This window comes from Kryptolebias marmoratus, linkage group LG12 (genome assembly GCF_001649575.2).
Source record: "Kryptolebias marmoratus isolate JLee-2015 linkage group LG12, ASM164957v2, whole genome shotgun sequence".
NCBI lineage: Eukaryota > Metazoa > Chordata > Actinopteri > Cyprinodontiformes > Rivulidae > Kryptolebias > Kryptolebias marmoratus.
Window position 1 is genome coordinate 17446880 of NC_051441.1, and position 23067 is coordinate 17469946.

At 45.7% G+C, this 23067-nt stretch overlaps 3 protein-coding genes across 6 annotated transcripts in view; all 3 read right to left on the reverse strand.

The window, feature by feature from the left end:
• smurf2 (SMAD specific E3 ubiquitin protein ligase 2) overlaps positions 1 to 10615 on the reverse strand; it is a 53467-nt gene extending 42852 nt beyond the window's left edge. Inside the window, exon 1 of the mRNA XM_017416600.3 lies at positions 10155 to 10615. Coding sequence (XP_017272089.1) covers positions 10155 to 10206 — 52 coding nt within the window. The 5' untranslated portion in view covers positions 10207 to 10615. The remainder of the gene's footprint in view (positions 1 to 10154) is intronic.
• A 1174-nt stretch (positions 10616 to 11789) lies between these two features.
• kpna2 (karyopherin alpha 2 (RAG cohort 1, importin alpha 1)) lies at positions 11790 to 14849 on the reverse strand. Its single transcript, XM_017416614.3, has 11 exons — positions 14719 to 14849; positions 14404 to 14520; positions 14153 to 14293; positions 13977 to 14065; positions 13619 to 13887; positions 13441 to 13535; positions 12934 to 13197; positions 12612 to 12845; positions 12350 to 12532; positions 12101 to 12250; positions 11790 to 12027 (listed from the first exon to the last, which is right to left on the reverse strand). Exons 2-11 carry the CDS (start codon positions 14458 to 14460, stop codon positions 11938 to 11940), a joined length of 1572 nt encoding a protein of 523 aa, XP_017272103.1. The 5' UTR covers positions 14461 to 14520; positions 14719 to 14849; the 3' UTR covers positions 11790 to 11937.
• A 1333-nt stretch (positions 14850 to 16182) lies between these two features.
• The window catches only part of bptf (bromodomain PHD finger transcription factor), a 24302-nt gene continuing 17417 nt past the window's right edge, over positions 16183 to 23067 (reverse strand). For 3 of the 4 annotated variants that reach the window (XM_017416583.3, XM_017416582.3, XM_037978809.1), the window contains 9 exons: positions 21179 to 22515; positions 21008 to 21090; positions 20696 to 20921; positions 19046 to 19536; positions 18789 to 18965; positions 18480 to 18672; positions 17547 to 17631; positions 17278 to 17464; positions 16183 to 16245 (listed from right to left, as the gene is read on the reverse strand). In XM_017416583.3, the coding sequence (XP_017272072.1) occupies positions 16206 to 16245; positions 17278 to 17464; positions 17547 to 17631; positions 18480 to 18672; positions 18789 to 18965; positions 19046 to 19536; positions 20696 to 20921; positions 21008 to 21090; positions 21179 to 22515 (2819 nt within the window). In that variant the 3' untranslated portion in view covers positions 16183 to 16205. Of the gene's footprint in view, positions 16246 to 16338; positions 17030 to 17277; positions 17465 to 17546; positions 17632 to 18479; positions 18673 to 18788; positions 18966 to 19045; positions 19537 to 20695; positions 20922 to 21007; positions 21091 to 21178; positions 22516 to 23067 lie in introns of those variants that run through there. The other variant, XM_017416584.3, reaches the window with a different exon arrangement.

A 23067-nucleotide genomic window follows, 5' to 3' on the forward strand; every position in this document is an offset into this window, starting at 1 on the left:
GAGGGAGGGAGACAGACAGACAGACAGACAGACAGACAGACAGACAGACAGACAGACAGACAGACAGACAGACAGACAGACAGACAGACAGACAGACATTGGTACTGGTTGAGGACAGACATGGAACCAGATAAGGTTACTGTCACTGTGGGGGGTTCGGTTTGAACTTTACTTGGAGGGTTGAGAGCAGACAAGACGACCGCAACTTGGACAATACTACGCGCTCTTTGAGACGAGAAGGCTGGTGAACGCCGTCGATACGCTGCAGCAACTTTAACGGAAAAAAATGTCACACCAGCTGAAACGATGAGACCGTTCCCCTATTGCAACGCCATGGTCACGCTGTAGTACCCTTCACCCCAATACATACATTACACTACCTCATATGCATCCCCAGACTTGGCTTTTTACAGCTAATACACCTAATTTCTTCACATTTGGACCCTTGTACAAAGAATTTCAAAACATGTGGCAAAACGCAGACCCGTGTGACAGTAGCCTGAATGTTTGGGCGCCCAAATATGGTCAGAAACTTTATAATCAGGAGCAATGGCGGTGAAACTGAGTTTTCTATCAGCTGCAAAGCCTAATCTAATCTTAGAGCTTAATAAAGGAAGGGGCCATTTGATACACAAGTCTGAATGAGTCCTACAAATAAAAACATCATAACCAGAGTAACCTAATAATCTGTGATACAAGATGTCAGGCTGCACACCAACCAAACCTGTCTTTAAACACAGAGGAGGGATCAAGATGTGCAATAAAAGTCCACAGACTGAGACAGAGAGCTTATATTGCTGGAAAGGAAAAAAAAAACAACAACAACAAAAAAAAACTTGTTCAACAACATGGGAAACCACGCCACACACATCCACACACGTGAGAGGAAAGAGGCTGGCAGCGCCGTTAGCTCGAGAACATTTCATCCGTCTCACGTCACCTTTTCCCTCTGCGACGCGCTCCGCTGGAATTGCATAACAGAAGAAGTCCTCCTCTCCCATTTCCCCTCCAAAAAAGTAGGAAAAAAAGTGGAAAACTATGCCACAACGGCAGTTTTCAGTGGCATTGCTGTTCCTCCTCGCGCGCTCGTACATCACCCTGTCTTTCCACTCTGTGACACAATGACAGAGAGACATCCAGGTGGGTGGGGGGTGGGGATGGGGGTTTTCCACAGCGCCACGGCCGCTCGAACGCCACGAGCCGCGCGGAGGCATTTTTGGCTTTTTTGCCGTCTCTGATGTAATGGAGGAGAGAAGAGGAGCTGCAGTGATGGAGGTGAAGGGGAGGACAGCGCTGTCCCGTTAAACCGGCGTGCACTTCGGTGCCCACCCCCGCCCCCACCCTCCCTCACCTCTCTGCCAGTTTCCTCTGTGGTTTTAATTCCTAAAAATGATTTTACAACTTCATCTGTGTTACATCACAACCGCCCAGCCACATTTTCCCATCGTCTACGGTCCGCTCTGCCAGTGAATGTACTGGACTAGGAAGACATTTCAGAATCAGAATAACTCTTATGACATAACCCCAAATGAAGGTGCTGCACCACAGCTGAGCAAACGTTAGTTTGCTTCATTGTTCTCCTTTGTAACCTGAAGTATTTGCTAATAGCAATTAGGTATTTTGGACTAAACAGCCATGAGGGCTCTCTGAGGGTTTGGAATGGGCAGGGATTTTGTTAAAATGGGAAAACTTGGAAGAATTATGTTTTGCTTTTACACTTCTACTTGGTAGTGACACAACAAAATTGTTTCCTAACAGTGCTTTTTCCAGTTGGAGTGCTGTTTTTTTTTTTTTTTTAACTAAAACAAAAAAAGGAAAAGAGAAACAACCTGGAGCATCCCAGCATCTTCCTACAAAGTAGAAACGATGGTCAGAGAGCTCGGCTTTACAGCTTCACGGTCAGAACGGGTGCGTCCCTGTCCGCGCTTTACAAAAACACGAAACGGACAATTGGTCGCCGCAAGTTGGGTCCATGTTTGTAGCGGAGGCTGGAGAGCGGAGAGAGAGGTGGTGCAGGACCAGAGGAGCGAGACAAAGCAGGTGGGGGTGGAATGAGTCGAATATTTGAAAAAAAATCAAAGAATTACCGATGAATTATTAGAGTGTTTTTACTTGGAATGCCCATCCCTGTCACAGCAAACGACACGTGTTTATAAATGAACCAATCACATCACCTTTACGCCACTCAAGAAAACCTTTTCAGACGAGGAAGAGCCTACGCTGAGTCAAGAGCTAAAAAAAACAAACAAAACAAACCGAGAAACATGGTTCTAAGGACTACGATCGGCTACACCTGCAGTGCTTTTGCGGTCTGAAAGCACATTCTGTCAACATTAACTAGCTTAATAAAGCGGTTCCTTCATCAAAAAAACACAACCTAATGCTGAATTAAATAGCTTTACTGTTGTGTTTATGTGTCAGCTTTAACGCCATCATTTGTCAGAAACTGAAGCGTTTAGTTCTGATTTGAAAGAGTAAAAAAAAAAATTTAATTTTTGGATGAGTGATCCACACAGAGCGTTATTTTAGTCACTCATAAACCAACGCTCGAGTCGTAATAGCCAGGTTGTAAAAACGTCACCGTTCCCCGAAAAAAAAAAAAATCGCCACCGCAGTCGAAACTCACATCTAGTGCCAAATTGTATCGCTAACAGAAAGGATGTTAAACCGCGTGGCTGTCTGCATCGTCTGCCTGAGAGCTGAATCATCGGGCACTCCTAGTTTTGGTTTGCTCTGCAGATAAGTTTCATTATCGACTTCCTGAGGGGCAAACCGCGACTTTGATCAACCACACAGCTGCGCATCATCAAAGCCGTCCTCAAAAGGAAACCGATAGCAGACTGGATAGACAGTAAGAGAGGTTCATGAAGAAGAAAAAGATCTAAATATTGGGGTTTTGTGCATGTGTAGTGGACTTTTTAAAAGTCCAACTGCAGCAGGGATGCCATTTGAAATGTGATCTGGCGTTAATACAAACATCGCTCTTCTGATCTCGTGTCCTCGAAGGACCGAGGGGAGCTCAAAACATCAGGCTGAGGCGCAGACAGACGTCTTCCAGTCAGCTGCTGGCGTCCTGTGGCGTGAGAGACCCTCCGATCTGCGCGAAGTTGGTCGGAGGTCATTTTGTAATGGACCTCCGCCGAGCTGAAACCTCCTGGCCACCTACTGCTCCGCTTCTACAGAAGGTGAAATGACCCGTGGCGTTCAGCAAACCCGCTCCTTCCTCGTTTGCACTTCCAAATCACAAATCAAAAGTGGAAACTGCCAGGGGGAAAAAAAAAACAACAAAAAACTCCTCCACAAGCTCACAACTTTAATATAAAACCTCAAACCACAAATGCGTTTTTAGCAAATAAACAAACTTGTTTTATTTTACCGGTTTGCAAGTTTATGAAACCTCCGAGAGGACTGAAACTTTGACATGTTTAGAATCTTACCAACGGAGTTTTATTCCTCACCACAGCAGTGACAGGCATCATTATTCTGTTTATTGAAGATTTGCGCCCAGACTTCTCCCTGGACTGGCCGTTCGGTTCCACAGCTGGAAAGGGGGCAGGACGCGATGCAAGAAGTCTGCACAGCTACGTGCATTTAGTCTAGCATTGGGACACACAGCCGGTCGTGTAGGTATCCTCGGGACAAAGGCTCGGGCAAGACCGTCCCATGGCACTAGAGGCTGAGATCACGAGTTTGAGCCCGGACTGTGGGTCACTGACACACACAAACCTGGTCGAGTCTTCAGAGCAGGACACCGGGACGCCGTGCTGAAGGACGGAGGCAGTCAGGGACACGTGGAGGGTAGCTGTGACCCAGACTGAGGTTCGATTCAGGCAGAGGGACGACTCGCAGCGTCAAACGGCAGACCAAGAGACAAATCGAACGCCCTCCCTTGGGATGACTTTTTACTTCCTCGGGACAATCGAGCTTTATCATCTTCTCTGAGCTCGTCCTGATCTGATCTCACTAAACCATTCAGTTAACAGTGGCAACGAAGCTGGTTCACTTCTCATTTCTACCTGCTGCTGCTAAATTTGGACCTCTCTGTTCTTGGTCTTTGAGTTTTTTTTAACCCGTGGAACTGAATTTTCAAGCCTGAGACATCTATTTTACTGACTTTAGAGGAAATTTTTGCACTATTGATGAGAATGATAGCAAACAAATGACAGTAAGAGGAATGATAAATGCAGCCAAGGCTTGCCTGTTTAAGTGTTGCGTCTTTGTCATAAAAACTGTGAGGTAAATGAACGTTTATTGAGGTCATATGTGTTTATATGAGGTCATCAATCGAGCAAGGAAATCTTAGGTCGATCGAGGAGTTTTCTGTGGCCGATGCTGATCTTTAGAAATCAGGGCAGCGGATGGCTGACATACAACACCATTTTTATAAAATTATTTTTACCCAACATATATTTTTCATTGAGCAAAATATAACAATAACTGCTTTATTTAACTAAACACGTATTTAACCACTTCTATAGGAACTTGTACACCTAAAAATACATATAGAAGAACATCCTTTCTTTAAAAGACTAAATTGCGGGCTACAGGGAGCTGGCTGTAGCAGCTGCTAAAGCATTTTCATTTTTCTACTTGATAATTAATTAATCAATGATGGTCAAGATCGGCCGATTAAAAACAATCCAGCAATTATATGGTCCATATTTCTACTTAAAACTGTCCAGTTTCTGGCACCGGTCAGCTTATCTTCGTCGGGACAGATAAAAACTACGAATGCACATCGACATTTCTGAACGAAAAAAAAACAAAAAAAAAAAGAATCAAGACTTCAAAGCGATTTCTAACTGAGGACATAGGCAGGAATTAGGGACAGGGGTGAGTTGTGAGGTGGTGTATAATGTAAATATGCAGGCAGAAGTGATGGGAGACGAGCCCGTTCAGGTCCCTCCCCTCACATTCACCACTAATCTAATTCTGACCCATTAACCGCGCTGGTTAACGGGTCAACTTTCCCAAACCACCCCAGGAGGAGCAGCACTTCTCAATAAAACGGATGAAAAAGACAAGAAAAGCACAAACCAACAAATGTGTGTAAATCAGGATCTCAGACAGACTGAAAGGAAGATTTGAATTCTTTGAGAACCGTAAATATCCAGTGCTTCCAGGACAACGACCACGTAAAAAGCAACGGATAAGACGAGAAATGCGTCGCCACTTTAACAACAGAGCCTAGTCAGGTATTTTTAGTAAAGATCAAACCTTTATAGTTGCAATAAACGCAAGCAGTAAGTCCGATCCACACTCACGTGTTGTATCTGAAACGTGTTTGTACTTTGAGGACCGTCCGTCGTCCAGGAACTGCGCTTCTCAACCTCACTGAGAAGCACTTAGTGCGTTATTAAAGGTATGGAACTGGTGCCGTGGCTTCTATGTTTTTATGCATTAGCACGGCGAGGCTGTTGACGACACAGCAAGTCAAATTTCCTTAATGGCAACTGGCACGAAGATGACTCTATTAAAGGTTTAATTCAAACTGATGCATTAATGCATTTATATTAACTGAGTGAGGAGCCTAAATCCCAGCCAACGTACCGCTGACATTATCAGTTGTGACCATTTAAATAAGAGTTTATATTAGAAATGAGTAATGCTTATTAAATATTTAAATACCTGGTAAAGTATACAAACATAAAATAGCTTTATGATGTTTTGTAAAGTTCCCACCAGCTCCTGGTTGTAACATGACACCAATATAACCACAAAATAATGGTAGTGTGCCAACAGTGAGGGGATTTTATTAATAAAGGTGCTTCTTCTCAAGCACAAGAAACTATCTGTTGCACACCAAATAACCCTCTTGGTAGCCAAGAAAGCTAAAAGCCCTTAAACTCAAGACGATTATAAAGAATGGCTTCAGAGGAATAAACATCCACCTCTCCTTGAAAACACAAAATATTCCTGATAATGTCCAAACACTCACTGAACATAGGGTAAGCTGTTGTCCAAAAATTCCAAAAGTAATCCGAGATGGAAATATAGCTCGAAAAACATGCTTTATTTCACTTTCCAAGCTGAAAACAAAGACGCTTGTGCGTAACAACACATAAAATATGATATCAGACATAATGTCTGAAGTCCACATGATTCAGTTGCCACAGAACCACAATATGGCTGACACTACATTAATTAGTGTCATATGAGTGAAGTTATTCAGTTGTAGATGTATAAGAGTAAAGGGTGGCATAAACTACCATTACATTCATTTAGGTAGGCTGTAATCAGGCTGCTACACTGGAGTCTTTCATACTTTTTATGAAATTATTTGAATTATTCCTTTTTTTCTAGATCTTCTATATGAACCCCAGCGCAAACTGACAAGTGCCCCTCAAGATATCAGCGGGCCCAGGTGGAATATTTTTCATAAAAAAGGTGGTCTTCTCTTCTCATCCAGACACCAAATGTGATGCAGTCCGAGCGCACAGGAAGATGTTGTTGGTTTTCAAATTAATGCAACAAAGCAGCTGTTGGAAAGTGCTGACGTCACACGGTGACATAATGAGCTCACACAACTCGAGCCCTGCTGGATAACACAAATATAGTTCTCCTTTTATTAGTCAGAGTGGACCTCAAAATGGGGGGGGGGGGAGATTCCGCCCCCCCACCTGTCAGGGGTGACGTTCGGACAAAGCGTTTGGGTCTGGGCAGCACTTCCTTTCTCAGAGGCTGCGGTTGCTGGCGGCGTGCGAGGGGCACGGCCAACGCAGAACGCTCCGTCGTCACCGGAGAGCAGCTAAACCAACAGGAGCTGGACAGTTCATTGATGGGGGCCATTTTAAATGACGGGAGGCGAATGTTTACAAACCGTAAGCTAAAAGTGCTCGTTGACACTCCTGTCAACATTTTACCCGAACCTCGTCTTCTTCGTCGTTCGCTTTATCCTTCTTCAGAAAAAAAAGAAATTAAAAAGGGAAGGAAATATCTTCTCAAAACGCACGTCTGCGTCGGGGCTGGGAGAGTCACCACGTGGAACTAATCAGTGCGTCTTTACAACGCATCCTGTCTGAACAACCAGATGAAGTCAAATGGCTTCCATACAGCCGCTCCGTTAGAAGAAAAAGGGCTCCGACTGCGACCACATGAATGCTCCGAGAGAGCCAGCACCAACCACATGAAACCTTTGTTGATCGTCAGGTTCTGTGCCTCCCCCTCCCATCCATCTGCGCCCAGCTGAGGGGAAGTCTTCTTCAGTTAACCAACAAGCATCCAAAGACCCCCGGTTAGAAGAAGAGGCAGAGAAAACACTTTTTAGACGTTCTATTTTGATCGTAAAGCTGTATCGCCGTTTTGGTGGAACGTGAGGCGAGATCTGTCAGCGCTCAGAGGACGTATTGAGGAGGGCTGCGCCGAGTTTCAGCTCAATAACTTAAAAACTGACAGAGTTAGAACCTTTATGTTGTGTGTTTTTTAAGGTCACGTAGCTGTGGAGGCTGTCTTCAACTGGGTTGACTTCTAAAGTTCAAGAGTTTCATTAAACTATGTCTAGTGCTAATGCTACAGACTAACAGATACGGGCAAAAATATTATCACTTTAAAAATAAAACTAGAGCCTTTGCTCTGAGCTAAACAGTGGAGCAGTGTGAAGCACGGGNGGGGGGGGGGGGGGGGCTCTTTGTTGCAACGTCTTGAGCGGCATCTGCGCCCCATTCGACCGTCAGTCATCTTCCGGCAAGAACTTTGCATCCAAAATATCTTCCAGCTGCAGGGCCGTCGATCTGCTGGATGAAAAGACAGCCGAGCCGGGCCGAGCCGCAGACTGCAGCGGACACGAGGGGCAGCTCAGTCGGTTTACGGGTAGGAGGGGAAACGTGCCTGGGTCCGAGGGTCGGAAAGAAACGGGAGTGACTCAAGACAGGAGGAGGCGGGAACGGGGACGGAGGATTTTAAGGGAATCCCACTGAGATCGCTCCGCGTCGCGCCAAGGAATGCAGATGAGCAAACCATATGCCGGAGCGGGTCACATGCGAGCTCGCCGCTGAGACAATCGACCTCCACAATCTGAGTCCCGGCAGCTTGTTTATTAGCCTTCCTGTTTATTTGTCTCGTCTATTATTCTCGAGCACATCTGCCCCCTTTCACGGTTCTGATTTCACTTCAGAGAAACCGGAGGGACGTGTTCTCGTTTCTGCAAAGTCTTAATCACATTAGAAGGAGCTCCAAGTCGCACTTATGGTAGCATGGAGGTACGACAAAGAAAAAAAACTTTATGAACGATCGCACAGAGCAACGAGCCGTGCCTTCACGGTGCAATTCATGCCTCAGTGGGACGTAAGATGTAACGTCAGAGCGATCAGCTGTACAGTAGATGCAGTTGAAGGGATACCCCCCCCATCTTATGTTGAGAAATGACAGAGTTATAACCGATCTGATCAAACCTTAAAAATGATGCTGAAATATATTTTCACTCGTGAGTATGTGTTACGGACGACTCTCAGCTACTACCACGTCAAATTTGAGCTCAGTATCTGTAAAACTGCTGCTCACAGACATCAATTTTCTGCAGCAGCCATCTTAAATAAGAAGGTTAATCAGCTGAAGATGAAGCATTTGATGACTACTTTAATTAGGATCCGTCCAATGGTTCGTGACCCCAACAGTTTCAAGCAAAGACCTTTTTCCAATCAGTAGCACTCAGAGGATATGTTGGAAATCACTCTCCGCCACCACCACACAAACTTGTAGCTCAATATCTGTAAAATTGGCTCAGTTATAGCCATTGTTTGAGGGGGTTTCTAAGGTCAGTTGATGGTGGCAGCCATCTTGAATGAGGTCAACTCCAAAGGTAACTTTCAGAAGGTGTGATTAAAATCCTGAGTGCTTCGTCATATTTTGCTAACAGGCAGACACATGAGGTTTTCCTGCACATGAGCTCCCAGTCAGTGGCTAATTTGCAGGCCCGGTCCATAGTTAAGATATTAAAAAGCTAAGCCAAACATAAAAAGTTTGGAATAAAAATAAATTATAAGGGTGGCATGTTCCTGAGGACTGTCACTGGGGTGAAATAAAGCCAAAGAAATGTATGCTAAAACAAATTAATGCCTTCATCACTTCAATGTTGTTGTTTTTTTTTTTAAAGAAAAGCAGCCTAAAAGTGATCTGCCCCAGCCATCCAGTGCCTCTTCAGAGCAGAGTACACAGCTCTTCAATCCAAACAATTTTCATCAGAAACAAACACGGCAGAGCCTGCTGTCCTTGGCCATGTCCAGACAAACAAACACGGCCACCAGCAGCAGCAGAAATGTTTGCTTTGGCCCCGGAACCAGAGCCAGAACCGGGTCGCAGATTTTAAAAAACAGGGCAGCTGTCTGACCCCGCCACCTTCCCCAGTCAAAACACTCTCATGTAAACCTGTTTGTGTTGAAAGGACACAAATCAAACAGTGTGTGTGTGTGTGATGTCCACACAGACCTGCCAGCAGGAAAGCTGCTTTTCCAACAAACTGCCTAATCGAGGAGGGGGAAACCCGTATTTATGCTGGATTATCAGCCGGGCTCGGTGAGCTTCAGGCGGGACTGCGGGAACACGTTTTCACTGCCGACCCGCTCCGACAACAATAACAACAAACAAAGGAGGCAGCTGTCTGCCGGGACACTGCTCGGAGGCGGGGGGGGGACAGCCTCATGTCAAGCCAGGCTTGTTCTGAAATAATAATTATAAAAAAGGACCGATTACGGCTAACGTCAAGCTAGCTTAGCCAACTTTAAGAGCCGCTGCTCTCCTATCCCGAGTAGACACTTCTGTACGGGTTGACTGGACTTGCAAAGTCCCGTGTGTCATAAAAATATTATTATTATTATTATTTTCATTAAGTCAGAGCAGACATAACAGCAGCGTGCGCCTCCCTCCGGCTCCGAAACCCTCCTTGCGGCTGGTGGTGGCGACAATCGGCTGGGCTCAGACTACTTCCAAGAATATCTGAATTGTCTACCGGGTTTCCCCACAAAATAATAAATAAATTAAATATATATATTTGTAAAGGCAACTAATATTCTGAACTGTTGTTTAATAAAATGTGGAAACAAGAGGCGGTAAGGCAACTCCGCGGCCCGTGAGAAGTGCTGTCATCCAGCAAATACACCCAGCCCGCCTAGCTTCAGTGTGCGGGGACCGGAGGGGGGATTTAAAGCGGCGCTAGCTACCTGTTAGTCGCAGCTTCACGGGTCCGTTCCGCCGAGCTCCTTGGTTAGACATCTCCGGATCCAAACTCTGCCAGCGCCGAGAGAACGTGTCGTTCGGAGGTCCCCCACCCTCCCCACCCAAAAAATAAGGTTTAATCAACCTCTCCGGCAGTTTTAGACAATAATGGAGTCAAAGCATTGTGGCCCGGATGTGAACTGCCACAGTAGCGGTCGCTCATAAATGCGAAAAATAAAATAAAAAGGAGGGAGAAAAAGGGGGAGAAGAAGGGCGCGTGCGGTTCTGCAGCTAATTGTATTTACTTTATATGTATATTAAAAAAAAAAGCAAATAAAGCTAAAGACTTCGCCTCGGCGCTCGGTTGAAACGCCGCGGAGGTGTCGCGGTGTTTATCTCCACACCGTCTCCGGAGAGAGCAGCCTCTCCGCCCGCCTCGGACTGAGTCCTCCCCTCGGCTCCTCCGGAGTTGGGAGTGCGGAGCGGAGCGGAGCGGGGGGAGCAGGGAAGGGGGGGAGCCGGAGCCTCCTCCGGGGCAGGTCCAGCTGCAGGAGCTGACCGGTGACGACAGCACTCTCCTCCGGGGGGAGGGGGGGGGGGCATTTCTCCGACATGTGGCGGGATTCACACTCAGATTCACAGGTGTGTGTGTGTGTGTGTTTATTTGAGCTCAACATTTAGGAGTTTTAACAGGGCCGTAGCTAAAATATGTAGAGTCCCGGGCCACCATTTCACCACAGCTTAAAGCCTGGACAGCTGACAAGTTCTCCCAATGCTATTAAATTTGAATTTTTATGCCTCAGACTAATTAAATGCTTGTTTTGTTAGAGTTGTTATCTATAAACCCCCCATGTTAAAAATGTTACCAGGACCGCTTTCCTCCACCTGCGTAATAATCAATAAAATTAGAAACTTCTCGTCTCCGAAGTGATCCACACAATTATCACAAATACAGAACAGAGTTTAAAATCCTACAGCTCAAAAATCAGACAAAGCTCTCAAAAAACAAGCTGTCTATTTATTAAATTTCTCATTGTTCCATATTTTCCTAACAGAGCACTTCTCAGAAGTGAATATTCAACTCAATCTGCTGGCTTCCTTAGATAGCTTTTACTAATTGGCTTTTTATCAAGTATGTAAATGATTTTGTACAGTGCCTTGGTGCTATATAAATAAACTGAATGTCATTGTTTTAGAGTTAATTTAACTCAAACTCATCAGGGTTTAATTTGTAAAAAATGTGTAGTAAAATAGTAAATATTCCTCACGTTTGTTTACAACTAAATTCAGGGATCGGCTACAGAAATTCTCCTGTCAGAGTTCAGAATATCTCAAACTGGAGAACGTGCTAGTGTTTGCTCATTTAAATGTCCACTTCATGTGGGCAAAAAAGCACCAAACGCCATTTTAAATGATTAATTTAACATTTTACATGACTAGACACTTATTATACTAATGTGGGTAAAGTTTATTTGGCTTCCCGTACAAAAGCTACATTTTACCAATGAACTGTTGCTGACCAAAATACAAAACTGGCTATAATTATATTTTACAGACATTTACTCCCCCCCCCCAGTAGCTAACATACTCTGAACCCCTACTGAGGACAGTTGTTTAACAATTTGTAGTCAACCTAATCATTCAAACATGATTCACCAACTTTATTTACAAACTTTCTTGGATTTAAAAGCAGCATGTACAACAGATACATTGGAACCACATGAACATGGGACAGACTGAAGGAATGAGGTCACAGTACAGAGTGGAGAAAAATAGAAAAAGAGTCATCTAGAAATTGAAAGTGCTTTGGTTTTCACTGATCTGGAAAGCAAAACCGTCCTCGGTAGCTTCGGGTGCCACACACGGCACCTCCTCCCCCTGTGCACATAAAGAAACATTAGTAGGGAAAAAAAAAAAAAAAGTGCTCAAAACGTCTTCATGTCATGCCCACCTCCTCAGAGAAGTACTTCTCGATCAGGTTGAGAGCAGCTTTGTAGACCATCTCGTTCTCGTGACACTGCAGCGCCTCGATCTTATCCAGCCCGCCGCATTCTTCGATCATCAGACTCAGCTTGTCGGACTCGCCAATTTTATCTCCAGCCTGAAGACAAAAAACAGTGACAGAAATATTTCACAGCTGTTGAGCCACAGAGACGGAGTCACGTCGAGTGGGAGGGGCATCCATTGAGCGTGGCCTCACCAAGAAGATGTTGGTTATTGCGTCCAGGATGACGAGGACGGTTTTGCTGTCCTTCGAGGAGAGCAGGTTGAGGAGAGGGTCCAGGATGTTGGCTTGAACCAGGACCACCACCTGCTGAACAGTGCCCCCGCTGGTGAAGTTTGTAACAGCCCACACAGCCTCTTTCTGAGTTTTGTAGTCACCCTGCAGAGAAACAGCCAATGAGAAATTAAAGTAACATTTTTAATTTTTTTTTATGCGAGACACGAACGCAAGGACATACTCGCACGAGCAGATCGACCATGTAAGGAACGAGGCCTGCGTCGATGACCTCCTGGATCTGAGTGTCCCTCCCCGCCGTGATGTTGGACAGAGTCCAGGCCGCCTCCTTCTGAATGTTGGGCCTTTTGTGGCGCAGCAGATGTGGGAACACGGACAGGGCCCCGGCGTCGAGCACGGCCTGAGTCTGCTCGTCTGTGCCGGTCACGATGTTGCCGATGGCACGCAGCGCCGGAGTCTGACGGAAAGAAGAAGAAGAAGAAGTGTCGAACACACATCACGCAAACTGCAGCCATGCGGATTTGAAAAACGAAGAATTCACTTACAACTACAGACAGCTCCTGAAAGCCGAGCAGCTTCACCAGCCGAGGGATCACGCCGGTCTGGACCACCACGTCGATGCGGTCGTTGGAGCCGTCCGTCAGGTAGGAAACGGCCCAGCACGCGTCGGCCAACACCTCCAGGTCGTGGTGGTGCAGGAGGCGGATGAGAGAGGGAAGGAGCTGTTGGATCGCGGTCATCGGAGGGGAGGGGTTCTTGTTCCGGCAGAGGTTTGAGAGAGTCCAGGTCACATTTCTCAAATAGCCAGGCTGCAAAAAAAAAAAAAAAACAAGTGTGAGAGGAGAGCAGGTGTCAGTTTGACATGGAGGAACATTTTGTTGAGTTAGGGCGCCACCTAGAGGCTAAATGTGACCACTTCAAGAAACCTGCTGAGGAGAACATGAATGATTGAATGAAGGCATAGCCAGCTTTAAATTAAGGTCTTGTGCATCATCACACTATCTCAAGATCTTTATAACATATTTTACTGACAGACAGACAAATTTACTTACAGTGAATACAGTGAGGTCAGGAACCGCCAGCAAACTGAGCAAAGGTGCCACAGCACCGTGTTTAATCACCAGGTCTCTAAGAGCCGACCCGTCACCTGAAGAGGAAGGGAATAAAAATGAAAAAGGGGTCACTTTTAGTCTTTCAGAAAACACGAGCTAAATGCCAACCCGACCCTACCGGCTATGTTTCCCAGGGCCCAGACCGCCTGCTCGCTGATGTGCTGGTGGGTGGACGTGATCAGGGCGACGAAGGCTGGGATGGCCCCGCCCTGCACGACAGCAGCAGTCTGCTCGGTCGTGCCCGAGGCGATGTTGGTCAGGGCCCAGGACGCCTCGAACTGGATGGGTGAGCAGTCCGTCAGGCCGAGGAAGGACACGAACTTGGGGATCAGGCCGGCGCAGATCATCTGGTCGATGGGAGGGTGTTTGTCACGGGACAGCAGTTTCCTGCACGCAGGAGAAGAAGGCAATGGTTAAACAGATTATTTTTTTAAAGTTAGAAATAATAATAATAAAAAGATTTGGTGCCATCTTACCGTGCAGCCTGGGTGGCCTGCAGCTGGGTCTCAGGGTTCACACTGTTCACTCCTGAAACAATCTCCTCCACCGTCCACTGCCGAGCAGCCTGCAAAGAGTCACGTAAAGGGGAAACATTTAGGGGGAAAAAAAACCACTTCATTAGAACTGTACTTGAAAACCTTAGAAGTGTTACCTGACAGTTTTGGGTCCTTTCCTGGAGAGGAGAAGTGGCCTCATCCGGGTCTGCAGACACATTCCTCTTCTTGAACATCTGGTCATCTTTCTTTGCTTTTCGAAGCTCCACGTTCACCTCCACCCTCCTGCGTCGAAGCTCCTGCGTTAAATAACTTAACTCATAAGTCAACCGAGTCTCAAGTCTCCATTTATTTCAAATAATTATCGTAACAAAGCAGCCGAGAGGAAGGAGGTTCAGATAAAACTCACGTTAGCATCTTTGCCTTTGTTCTTAAACTTGTTCAGACGTGCGACGTTCTCAGACATCTTCAGGGAACAGATGAAGCTTTGATAGCTGATAAAAAAACCTTTATTTTTGGATTATTCCTGCGAAGACAAAGTTCAGTCTATTCTTTAAGTTGCCTCGTGGCCTTCAGAGTTGGCAAAAAAGACGTTAAAGTAAGCTAACTTCCTGTTTGAATTAGCTAGTCGGCTAAACGACAAAACTTCACGTGAAAAAAGGCATTTAAATAAAAAAAGGCAAAATTTCTGATATTTGTGAATAACAGCAGACAAACGACTCACCTGGCCCTCGAACTGGAGCGGTGACGGAGAGAAAACTGCCGCACAGACCTTTAAATTCCCAGACCAAACTCTTCTGATTGGGCTGTTCGAGTCAAAGCATCCTGACGCCCGCGTTCATTGGTCCGTTTAAAAAATACACGGAGCGCACCGGAAGTGACGCGCGTCCGCGGAAATATCGCGAGATGTGGTCCTACACTGGAGTATAGTTCACTCTTAACGACATCTGACAAATACACGCAGCAAGACAGCCATGCATAAAACTATTTTTGCCACTTCTTTTAAAAAAACTAAACTTTATTATATTCAGTTTTCTTGTTTATGGATCTAAAAAAGATTTAATAGATGTAGAACTTATTTAGCCTTTAGAGTCAACCCAATTTAAGATTGCAGCTCTGGTCTACTTATCACAGACAGCAAAAAATTGCCTTTTAACTTTACAGAGATTTAGCTCAAATTTATTGTGGTAGTAGCAAGGATTTAAACCCACAACACACTCAAAGTGTGACATCTTTAGTAAAAACTCCTGCATTTACCGTTGGCGTCAACTGTGTTAGCAAAATATTTCACGCAACACTGGATGGATATTAAAGAAACTAGCAGGAAGTAATCTACAATTGATTAACTATTAAACCCAACCCAATTCAACCACAGCCAATTGATCTTAGAAACCCTTCTGAAATGGCCTGAACCTAGTTGTACTGTTCAGATGAAGTTTGGTGTGGTAGTAGCTGAGAGTCATCCTCAACAGGCTCTCAGAGCCATTAACTTTAAAAGGAATGCTAGACCTTGTTTTCATGAAGACTGCTTTGTGCTCAAATTGTCACTGAAACATGAAAAAAAAATAAAGTAAAAAGAAAAATGCTTATGTTCTTGCTTTCCATTATTGTGAAAAGAAAAAAACACAGACAGGAAAAAAAGGAATCAGTCTTTTCTGTTTTAAGTTTCATATACATCAATATTTCTTCAGCTGTAATACAAAAAAAAGAAATCAAGTCCAAATCTGATGAATTGTTTTTCTTATTTTTTTTTCTTTTTTTACAAACAGGGCAGGAACCTTCAAACATCATTTTGTCCTTCTCAGTCACTACTGCAAATAAAATCATTTACAATAGCTTATTACTGTTTCTTCAGTAGGATATATAGGAGTTTAACCAAGAAGACTAATGATGTCCAAATATTTAGTACTTCAGTACTTAAAACTGTCTTTCATGCCACTTCAGACTAAACAATTAGTGGAAATGGATGAAAAAAAAAAACAACAAAAAAAAAAAAAGAAGAAAAAGTTCCACGGTGACGTCTGAATTCAGACAAAACTCTTGATACACGATGGTCAGGAACGCTCAGATGTCGGACGTTCAGTTTCTATCAGAGCGGACATGATGAGAATGGCCCAAGAATGTCTTTTTTTACATAGTAAAAAAAAAAAAAAAAAAAAAAAGGAAATCTGAGAGCTCCTGAAGAGTTTTTGCTCAACGTGCGATGCTTTTCTAAGAGGCTGCAGAGGACTGAAGCTTGTTGTTATGAGACCTACAGGATGCGGAGAGAGGGGAAGAGTTGAAAGCTCCTCACAGTTTTACATCTCAAGAAAACAAACAAAAAAAAAAGGATCTAACAAGCAAGAAGGTGCAAACGGACCGACCCGGTGTCCCGCAGCCATGTTGGTGCAACTAACCAGGAATGTCTTTATTAGTGAGTACAGCTTCCACAACTCCAAACTGAGGTTACGTTAACAAACAGGACACCCTCTTTCAGTACATTTGGAACTCAAAAGTGTCACCGATCTAAAAATGACTGGTTCATAATTGTTTAAAAGTCAAATACAGCCAACTGTGCATGATTTAAAAATATGTACATTCAAGACAAACCACCTTGGAAGATCCGAACAAAGTCAAAAACGAGGGTGAGGGAACATACAAAACGTCTCATAAATAGCTCCATCATAAAATACGCACCTTCTCGTGTTCTAGTCGACAATTTCAGCGTGTCCAATTCAACTGTGGCGTTTACACAGAAATAAATACAACTTAGGAAGTGAAGCGTTTAAAAGTCAAACAGGTTCCGCTGATTGATCGTGAAGGCCCAACAGAAACGGTGACACGACACGGCTGCCATTCTGCTGTCAACTGTGATTACAACCTCAAATCAAACAAAAAAAAAACAAAAAAACAACAACAACAAAAAAAAAGCACTTTTCTGTTTTTTTCTTTTCTTTGCTGTTTCGGAAAGACAAAGCTTTCATGTCAGTATCGCTAGAGACTTCAGCGTCCAGTCCAGACTCCAGCTAGACTGGCCAACTTAAGAATCTGACAACCTGGAAGAAAAGAAGAACATGGGATGGCTTAAATCAAAAGGCATGCAGCACAGATGAACACACACACACACACACACACACACACACAGATGTGACACGGCATGGACACGAGCTTTCACGGAACCACGGAGAAAACACCGTCTGGTCTACGGTAAAACACTTTCTACAGCTACACACGCCACCAAGTGAGAGGCGGCCACAGATGCGTGAAAGAAACAAAAAAGCTGAGAAGCACAGACGGCGCTTACCTGCTCGCTTTGAAGCCTTTCAGTTTCTGCACGAAGAAGGCTTCGAGCACCTCGGCGCACTGAAAGAAGGGCGTGTCGTTGGGGTTGTAATAGCGGCAGTTGTCGAAGATTTTGGTCACGTCGGCCACGAACTCCGTCAGCTTCTGGTAATGCCGCTTCTGCAAACGGGTCTCCATCGTGGAGAAGTCTGAGAGGGACAGAGCAGGGATGAGGGTGAGGCGCAGGAAACACGGGGAAAAAAATAAAACCCAGACAGGACGGAGGCTTACCCATCGGCTCTTTAATCACACGATAGTAATCCGGGGCGTCGTGGGGATCCACTGGTTCAAGAAACGGCCAGGCCATTTTGTGAGACTGAAAAAAAAAACAAAACAAAAAGGTGCACAAATAAATAAAAAAAGTATGTATAAAACTACGAACACTGGCCTAATAATGAAGATACATATATAAACCGTGACAGTGTGTCCAAACAGGATCAACACAGACTAATTTATTTATTTATTTATTTTTCAGGCAGAATATTCTTTGACTTCCACAATGCAGGCAAGAAAAACAGCATCCCAAAAACTGAAGAATTAAGTTACGGTCCACTTAGAGGAAAAAAAACAAAAACAACAACATAAGAGACCACAGGGTATCATCATCATCATCATCATCATCATCAGTGAGTCAAACAGGATACAGACATAATACAATAAACTATATTTTAGGAAATAACTTCATCTTTTTGTAAAATAAAGCTCAAACTTTACAAATTGAACCGTTTCTTTACCCTTCTTACTTTATTTTTTTGCTCGTTTGTTGAACTGAAACACTTTTACTGCATTTTGTCAATAAATTCATGAAATCTGACTTGAGTTTCTTCCCAAACTGTTCAAACTTCTGAACCTGTCATACGATTAGACACTGTTTTAGGTGGAAAAAAACGCAGTTAAATTATAAAAAAACAACAAACACTGATTATAAAGGATGAAAACGTCTGACTGAAGGAGACGAAGGTGTATAAATCCTGTCACTAGAAGAAATCTTGGATATGTATAAGAAAACAAATGCAGGCTGTGGTAATTGGTTTTATATAAGCAGCTCTTTTCAAACCGAGTTCACATCAAGGTGTCAGAAGCTCAACTCCCACAGATCCAAGCGTCTAAACATGATGAGTTCATATCTGAGCTGTTGTCACGGAGCTGCACAAAGACTCATACCTGTAACGAGCGCAATATTCTTTTCAAGCCCTCGTAGTCTTTGTCAGTGAGCGGCGACAGGACCGTCATGGCGTCCTCCGTCGACTGACACTGCGGACAGACGTACACGTCGATGTGATTGGCCTCGCTCTGCAGGATGCCCACGCAGCGCCCGTGGTACCAGTTCTGGCAGCGGTCGCAGCCGATGTAAAACCTGTTGGGAGAGGGTCGGACGGGCCGTCAGCTCATCAATAAACAAGTTCCGACTTCGACTCGGAGCTAGGGGGGGCATACGAGATGTGCAAAAAAAAAAAAAAAAAAAAGCCCTACTGTGATTCGTCATAAGGTGTCCGGCAAATGCAGTACAGCTCCTCGGCGCCGGCTCCCTCCTGGCCGCGTTTGCAGTCGCTGCACACAAAGTCCTCCAGCTTCTTGGCCTCCTTCTCCGTGATGCCGACGCAGGCGCCGTGGAACCAGTTGGAGCACAGGTCGCACCCGATGTAAAACCTGCGGGGCAAAAAAAAATGTTTACATTCCCGTTAAGCGGTGAAAGAAACGCGGAAGGAAATGGAAGAGGCTGAGCTCACTTTGACTCGTCGTAGGGCGTCTTGCAGATACAGTACAGCTTGGTGTCCTTCTTGTGATCCTTTGAGGTAGAAGACAGCTTCTTCTTCTTCTTCTTGTGTTTCAGTAAGCTGGGGTCTCGCTCCTGGTCGCCGTCCCTTTCTTTGTCTTTGTCTTTGTCTCGTTCTCTGTCCCGATGTTTGTCCCGCTCCCTCTCCCGCTCCCTGTCCTTGTCCTTCTCTCTGTCTTTGTGTCGGTCTCTGTCCTTGTCCTTGTCCTTGTCCTTGTCCCTGTCCCGTTTCTTGCTCTTGTCGTGGTGTCGGTCCCGGTCTCTGTCTCGGTTCTTGTCCCTGTCCCGCTCGTCGTCTCGCTTACGCTTGTGGGACGGCGCGTGCGCGGCGTGGGGAAGGTGGGAGGAGGCCGCCTTGATGGTCGCCGCGGCGGCCTGGGCGATGGCGGCGCGGGCTTTCTCCTTTTCCCTCTGCAGCCGGGCCAAGTCCCGCCTCAGCTCCTCCTGAGAAGAACACGGGACATTTACTGGCGCCTTTTCAGCCTTTTTGTCTCTCACCATCCACACACCATCCAAAGCTTTCCTCGGATGCATCTACTAGACGTAATGACACACTCCGCTCACGAAATGAGAAGATCTGAACAGTAAGTTTATGAAATTTTGTCACAAACTCAACCGACTGATTTTTAAAACACATTTTACTACAAGCCGTTGAAACATCGTCCCGTATTTTCCGGTCTATACGGCGCACCTAAAAGCCTCCAATTTTCCCAAAAAACAACATGCGCCTTATAATCCGGCGCGTTTATATATGTAAGAAGTCGTGATGTTTTAGTACGACTTTGGTTAACTACAAAGCTGCAGCGCTCGCAGCATTAAGGCTCAGTTAGAGTCGCACACGGCGTGTAGACATGAGCGAGCGGTGGAGGCGTTTATACTTCACGCTTACGTCGGTGCAGCATCCTTCTGGGAGTTTTGAACCGTTTGATTATCTTTTTGATCTCTCACAGAGGGATCATAGAAATGCTGATACAGGCGAACCAGCTCCGCTAGAGCACCGAAATCCTCCATTCTGAACGGAGCGCAAAGTAACAAAAATTGGGAGGTGCAGACGATGCGTCTTATATATGACAAAAGTTCGAAAATGGACTTTTCATTGACAGTGCGCCCTGTATAAATTCAGTAAATCTTCAATGAAGACTTACAAACTACAGCTGCTAATGTTTCCCCTTCAAACTACAGGACAAAACACACAAAGATAACACGGCTAAAATAAATTCGGACACTGCAGCTGTGACGTTCTCTGACAGGAGGTTAACCGCCTGGCGTGGACGTTAGAGTGAAACTCCTTTCCGTTTCATTTTTTTTACTCTTGTCACAACAGAGAAAAGTCGCTCACTCCGGTGAACTCAGATGGGAGGTGACAACAAGCTGCTTAATTCTGAGTTTGATCGACTCCTTTCCTCGGAGACTGATCAACGAGACGTTCAAACTTCATTTCCTCAGCATTAAAGTCGGCAAACTGCATGAGCTCAAGCGAACGTAACGCAGCAGCACAGACTCCGCCTCTCGTCTGCAATTCCACCGGTCAAAGCCAGCCCGGCTGCAAACCTGATCGTCCTCCGCGAGTCTCGTGACGCCTCAATACGGCAAATGATCTCACCTGGACTTGCAGCTGCAGCTCTTTGTCCAGCAGCGCCCTCTTTTTCAGGATTTCGGCCTTCAGCTGCTCTTTGTGCTTGTACAGCAGCGCGGTCAGCTTCGTGGCGTTCTGCTTGGAGCGCTTCTGCTCCACCACCTCCTCCTTCTTCCGTTTCTTCGCCGCCTGCTTCTCGTCCTTCTCGATCTTGTCAAGGATGAACTTCATCACCTGGTTGCACACAATCAATCTGAAAGCAGAGAACAGAGTCTTTAAGCTGTAGCTTTAGAATCAGGTACGTCTAACATATGATTCTGTGAATAATCAGACTCCAACCTCTGGTTCTCCTCCCGCTCTGCTGCAGCCAGGCTCTTCCTTTGTTTCTGCTGCTCTGCTGATGAATTCTGCTTCACTCCCATCTGACATATGAAACTTTCAATTAATATCTTCAAATGTAAAGAATAATTGCAGTAAAAAAACAATCGCCGCTGCTTTTTTGATTAGCACCTGTTTCTGGATGCCGTCCTTGGGACTAACCACCTGCAGATTCGGCTCTTTTGGTTCCCTTTTAGCCTCGTGATGTTTCTTTTTCTTTGGCGGCTGCTGCTGCTGTAGTTGCTGCTGCTGCTGCTGCTGCATCCTCTGAAGCTGCTCCTGAACGTTTGCCGGCGCCTGTATGGTCACCATGTTCTGGATCTGGTGGGCTTGAATTTGCCCGCCGGTCTGCTGGATCTGGATGGGCAGCTGCAGTTTGATTTGCTGGGGGACGGCGCCGCCCTGCTGCTGGGCCTGAGCCTGGATCTGGGCTTGGATCTGGGCCGCCACGTGAGGCGGCAGGGCCGACAGGAGCTGGACCGGCTGCTGGAGGCCTGAAACGGTGATCACCTGATGCCTGATTGGGGACTGGACCTGAAGCTGAGGCTGGGCTTGAACCTGAGTTTGGTTCTGAGGTTGGAACTGGACTTGGAGCTTCGCCTGGACTTGGCCGTGGGCTTGGGCCTGAAGCTGTGGTGGAACTTGGGTTGGTTGGGGTGACTGGACTGAAAACTGGGGCTGTGTTTGGACTTGGGCTTGAACGTGTGACTGAATGTGAACGTGGGGTTGTTGCGAGGCCTGAGCTTGGATCGGGCTTTGCTGCTGAAGCTGGACCTGCGGATGGAGCTGGGGTTGGATTTGGGGCTGTAGCTGAAGCGGAGTTTGGGCCTGAGACGGGACCTGAGGCTGCTGCGGGGCCTGGGGCTGTGTTTGAAACGAAGCTTGCACCTGGGGGTGGTACTGAGGCGGGACCCTTGGCTGGGCTTGGGTTGGGGATTGGACCTGAGTAAGGGGTTGTACTTGGGCATGAGGTGACTGTTGAGTTTGAGGCTGAATTTGTGCCCGGGGCTGAAACTGAACCCGGACCTGGGGCTGAATGTGAGCTTGCACTTGGGTTTGAACGTGCGACATTTGCTGGACTTGACCAGAGGGCGGGACCTGAACCTGTGCACAGATTTGAGTTTGACCCTGGGGCCGAATCGGAGTATGTGTTTGGGGCTGCAGCTGAGGCTGCGGGGGTCTCACGGCAGACACAACAGAAGAGACCGGGAGTCCCTTCATGTGAACCTGCACCGCTGAGACGGGCATATGAGTCACCTGCTGCACCGATACGACTTGTGCTTGAGACTGAGGAGTTAGAGATGTCTGAGGCAAGAGATTAACAGGGGAGAGCGTGGAGGCCGATGCAGGAGCGGAGCCGGGCACGGAGGTAGGTGGTGTAACCGGAGCCGCTGCCTGCTGAGCCGTCTGAACCGGACCCGAGACTGGAGTCCAGACCTGGGGCTGAGCTGCTTTCTGTTCTATCAGAGCTATAACAGGAGAGAAAACAGGCAAAAACAAATTAAACCAATGTCAAAGAACGCAAAACGACCACAAGGAAGTGTGATGTATACAGTCATGGGAAAGAGAAAGTCCAGCCTATTTCAGTTGTAGGGCTTTAAGTATCAGGACATAATAAGAAACATCTCGGACTGCAATGCTCAGAGACGTAATAATAATAATTAAAAAAGTTATTCTCACTCAGCAGGTTAAAGTTCATGACAGAACAACTAGAAAAAGACTGAACTAGGATGACTTGCAAGAAAAAAAAGCCTCTTCTCTAAAAACAACGTGGCAGAATGACTAAGGTTTGTTAAGTTGCGTCAAAACAAACCACAGGTCTTCTGGAACAACGTCCTTTGAACAGACAAAGCAGAGCGGTTTTACCCATCAATCAATCAATCAAATTTTATTTGTATAGCACATTTCAGCAGCAAGGCATTTCAAGGTGCTTTACATAATTAAAAAACAAAATAAAAACAGCATGTGACAATGAATAAACAGTAAGAAAGAGACAAACATCAAAACCCCGCACTCTAACC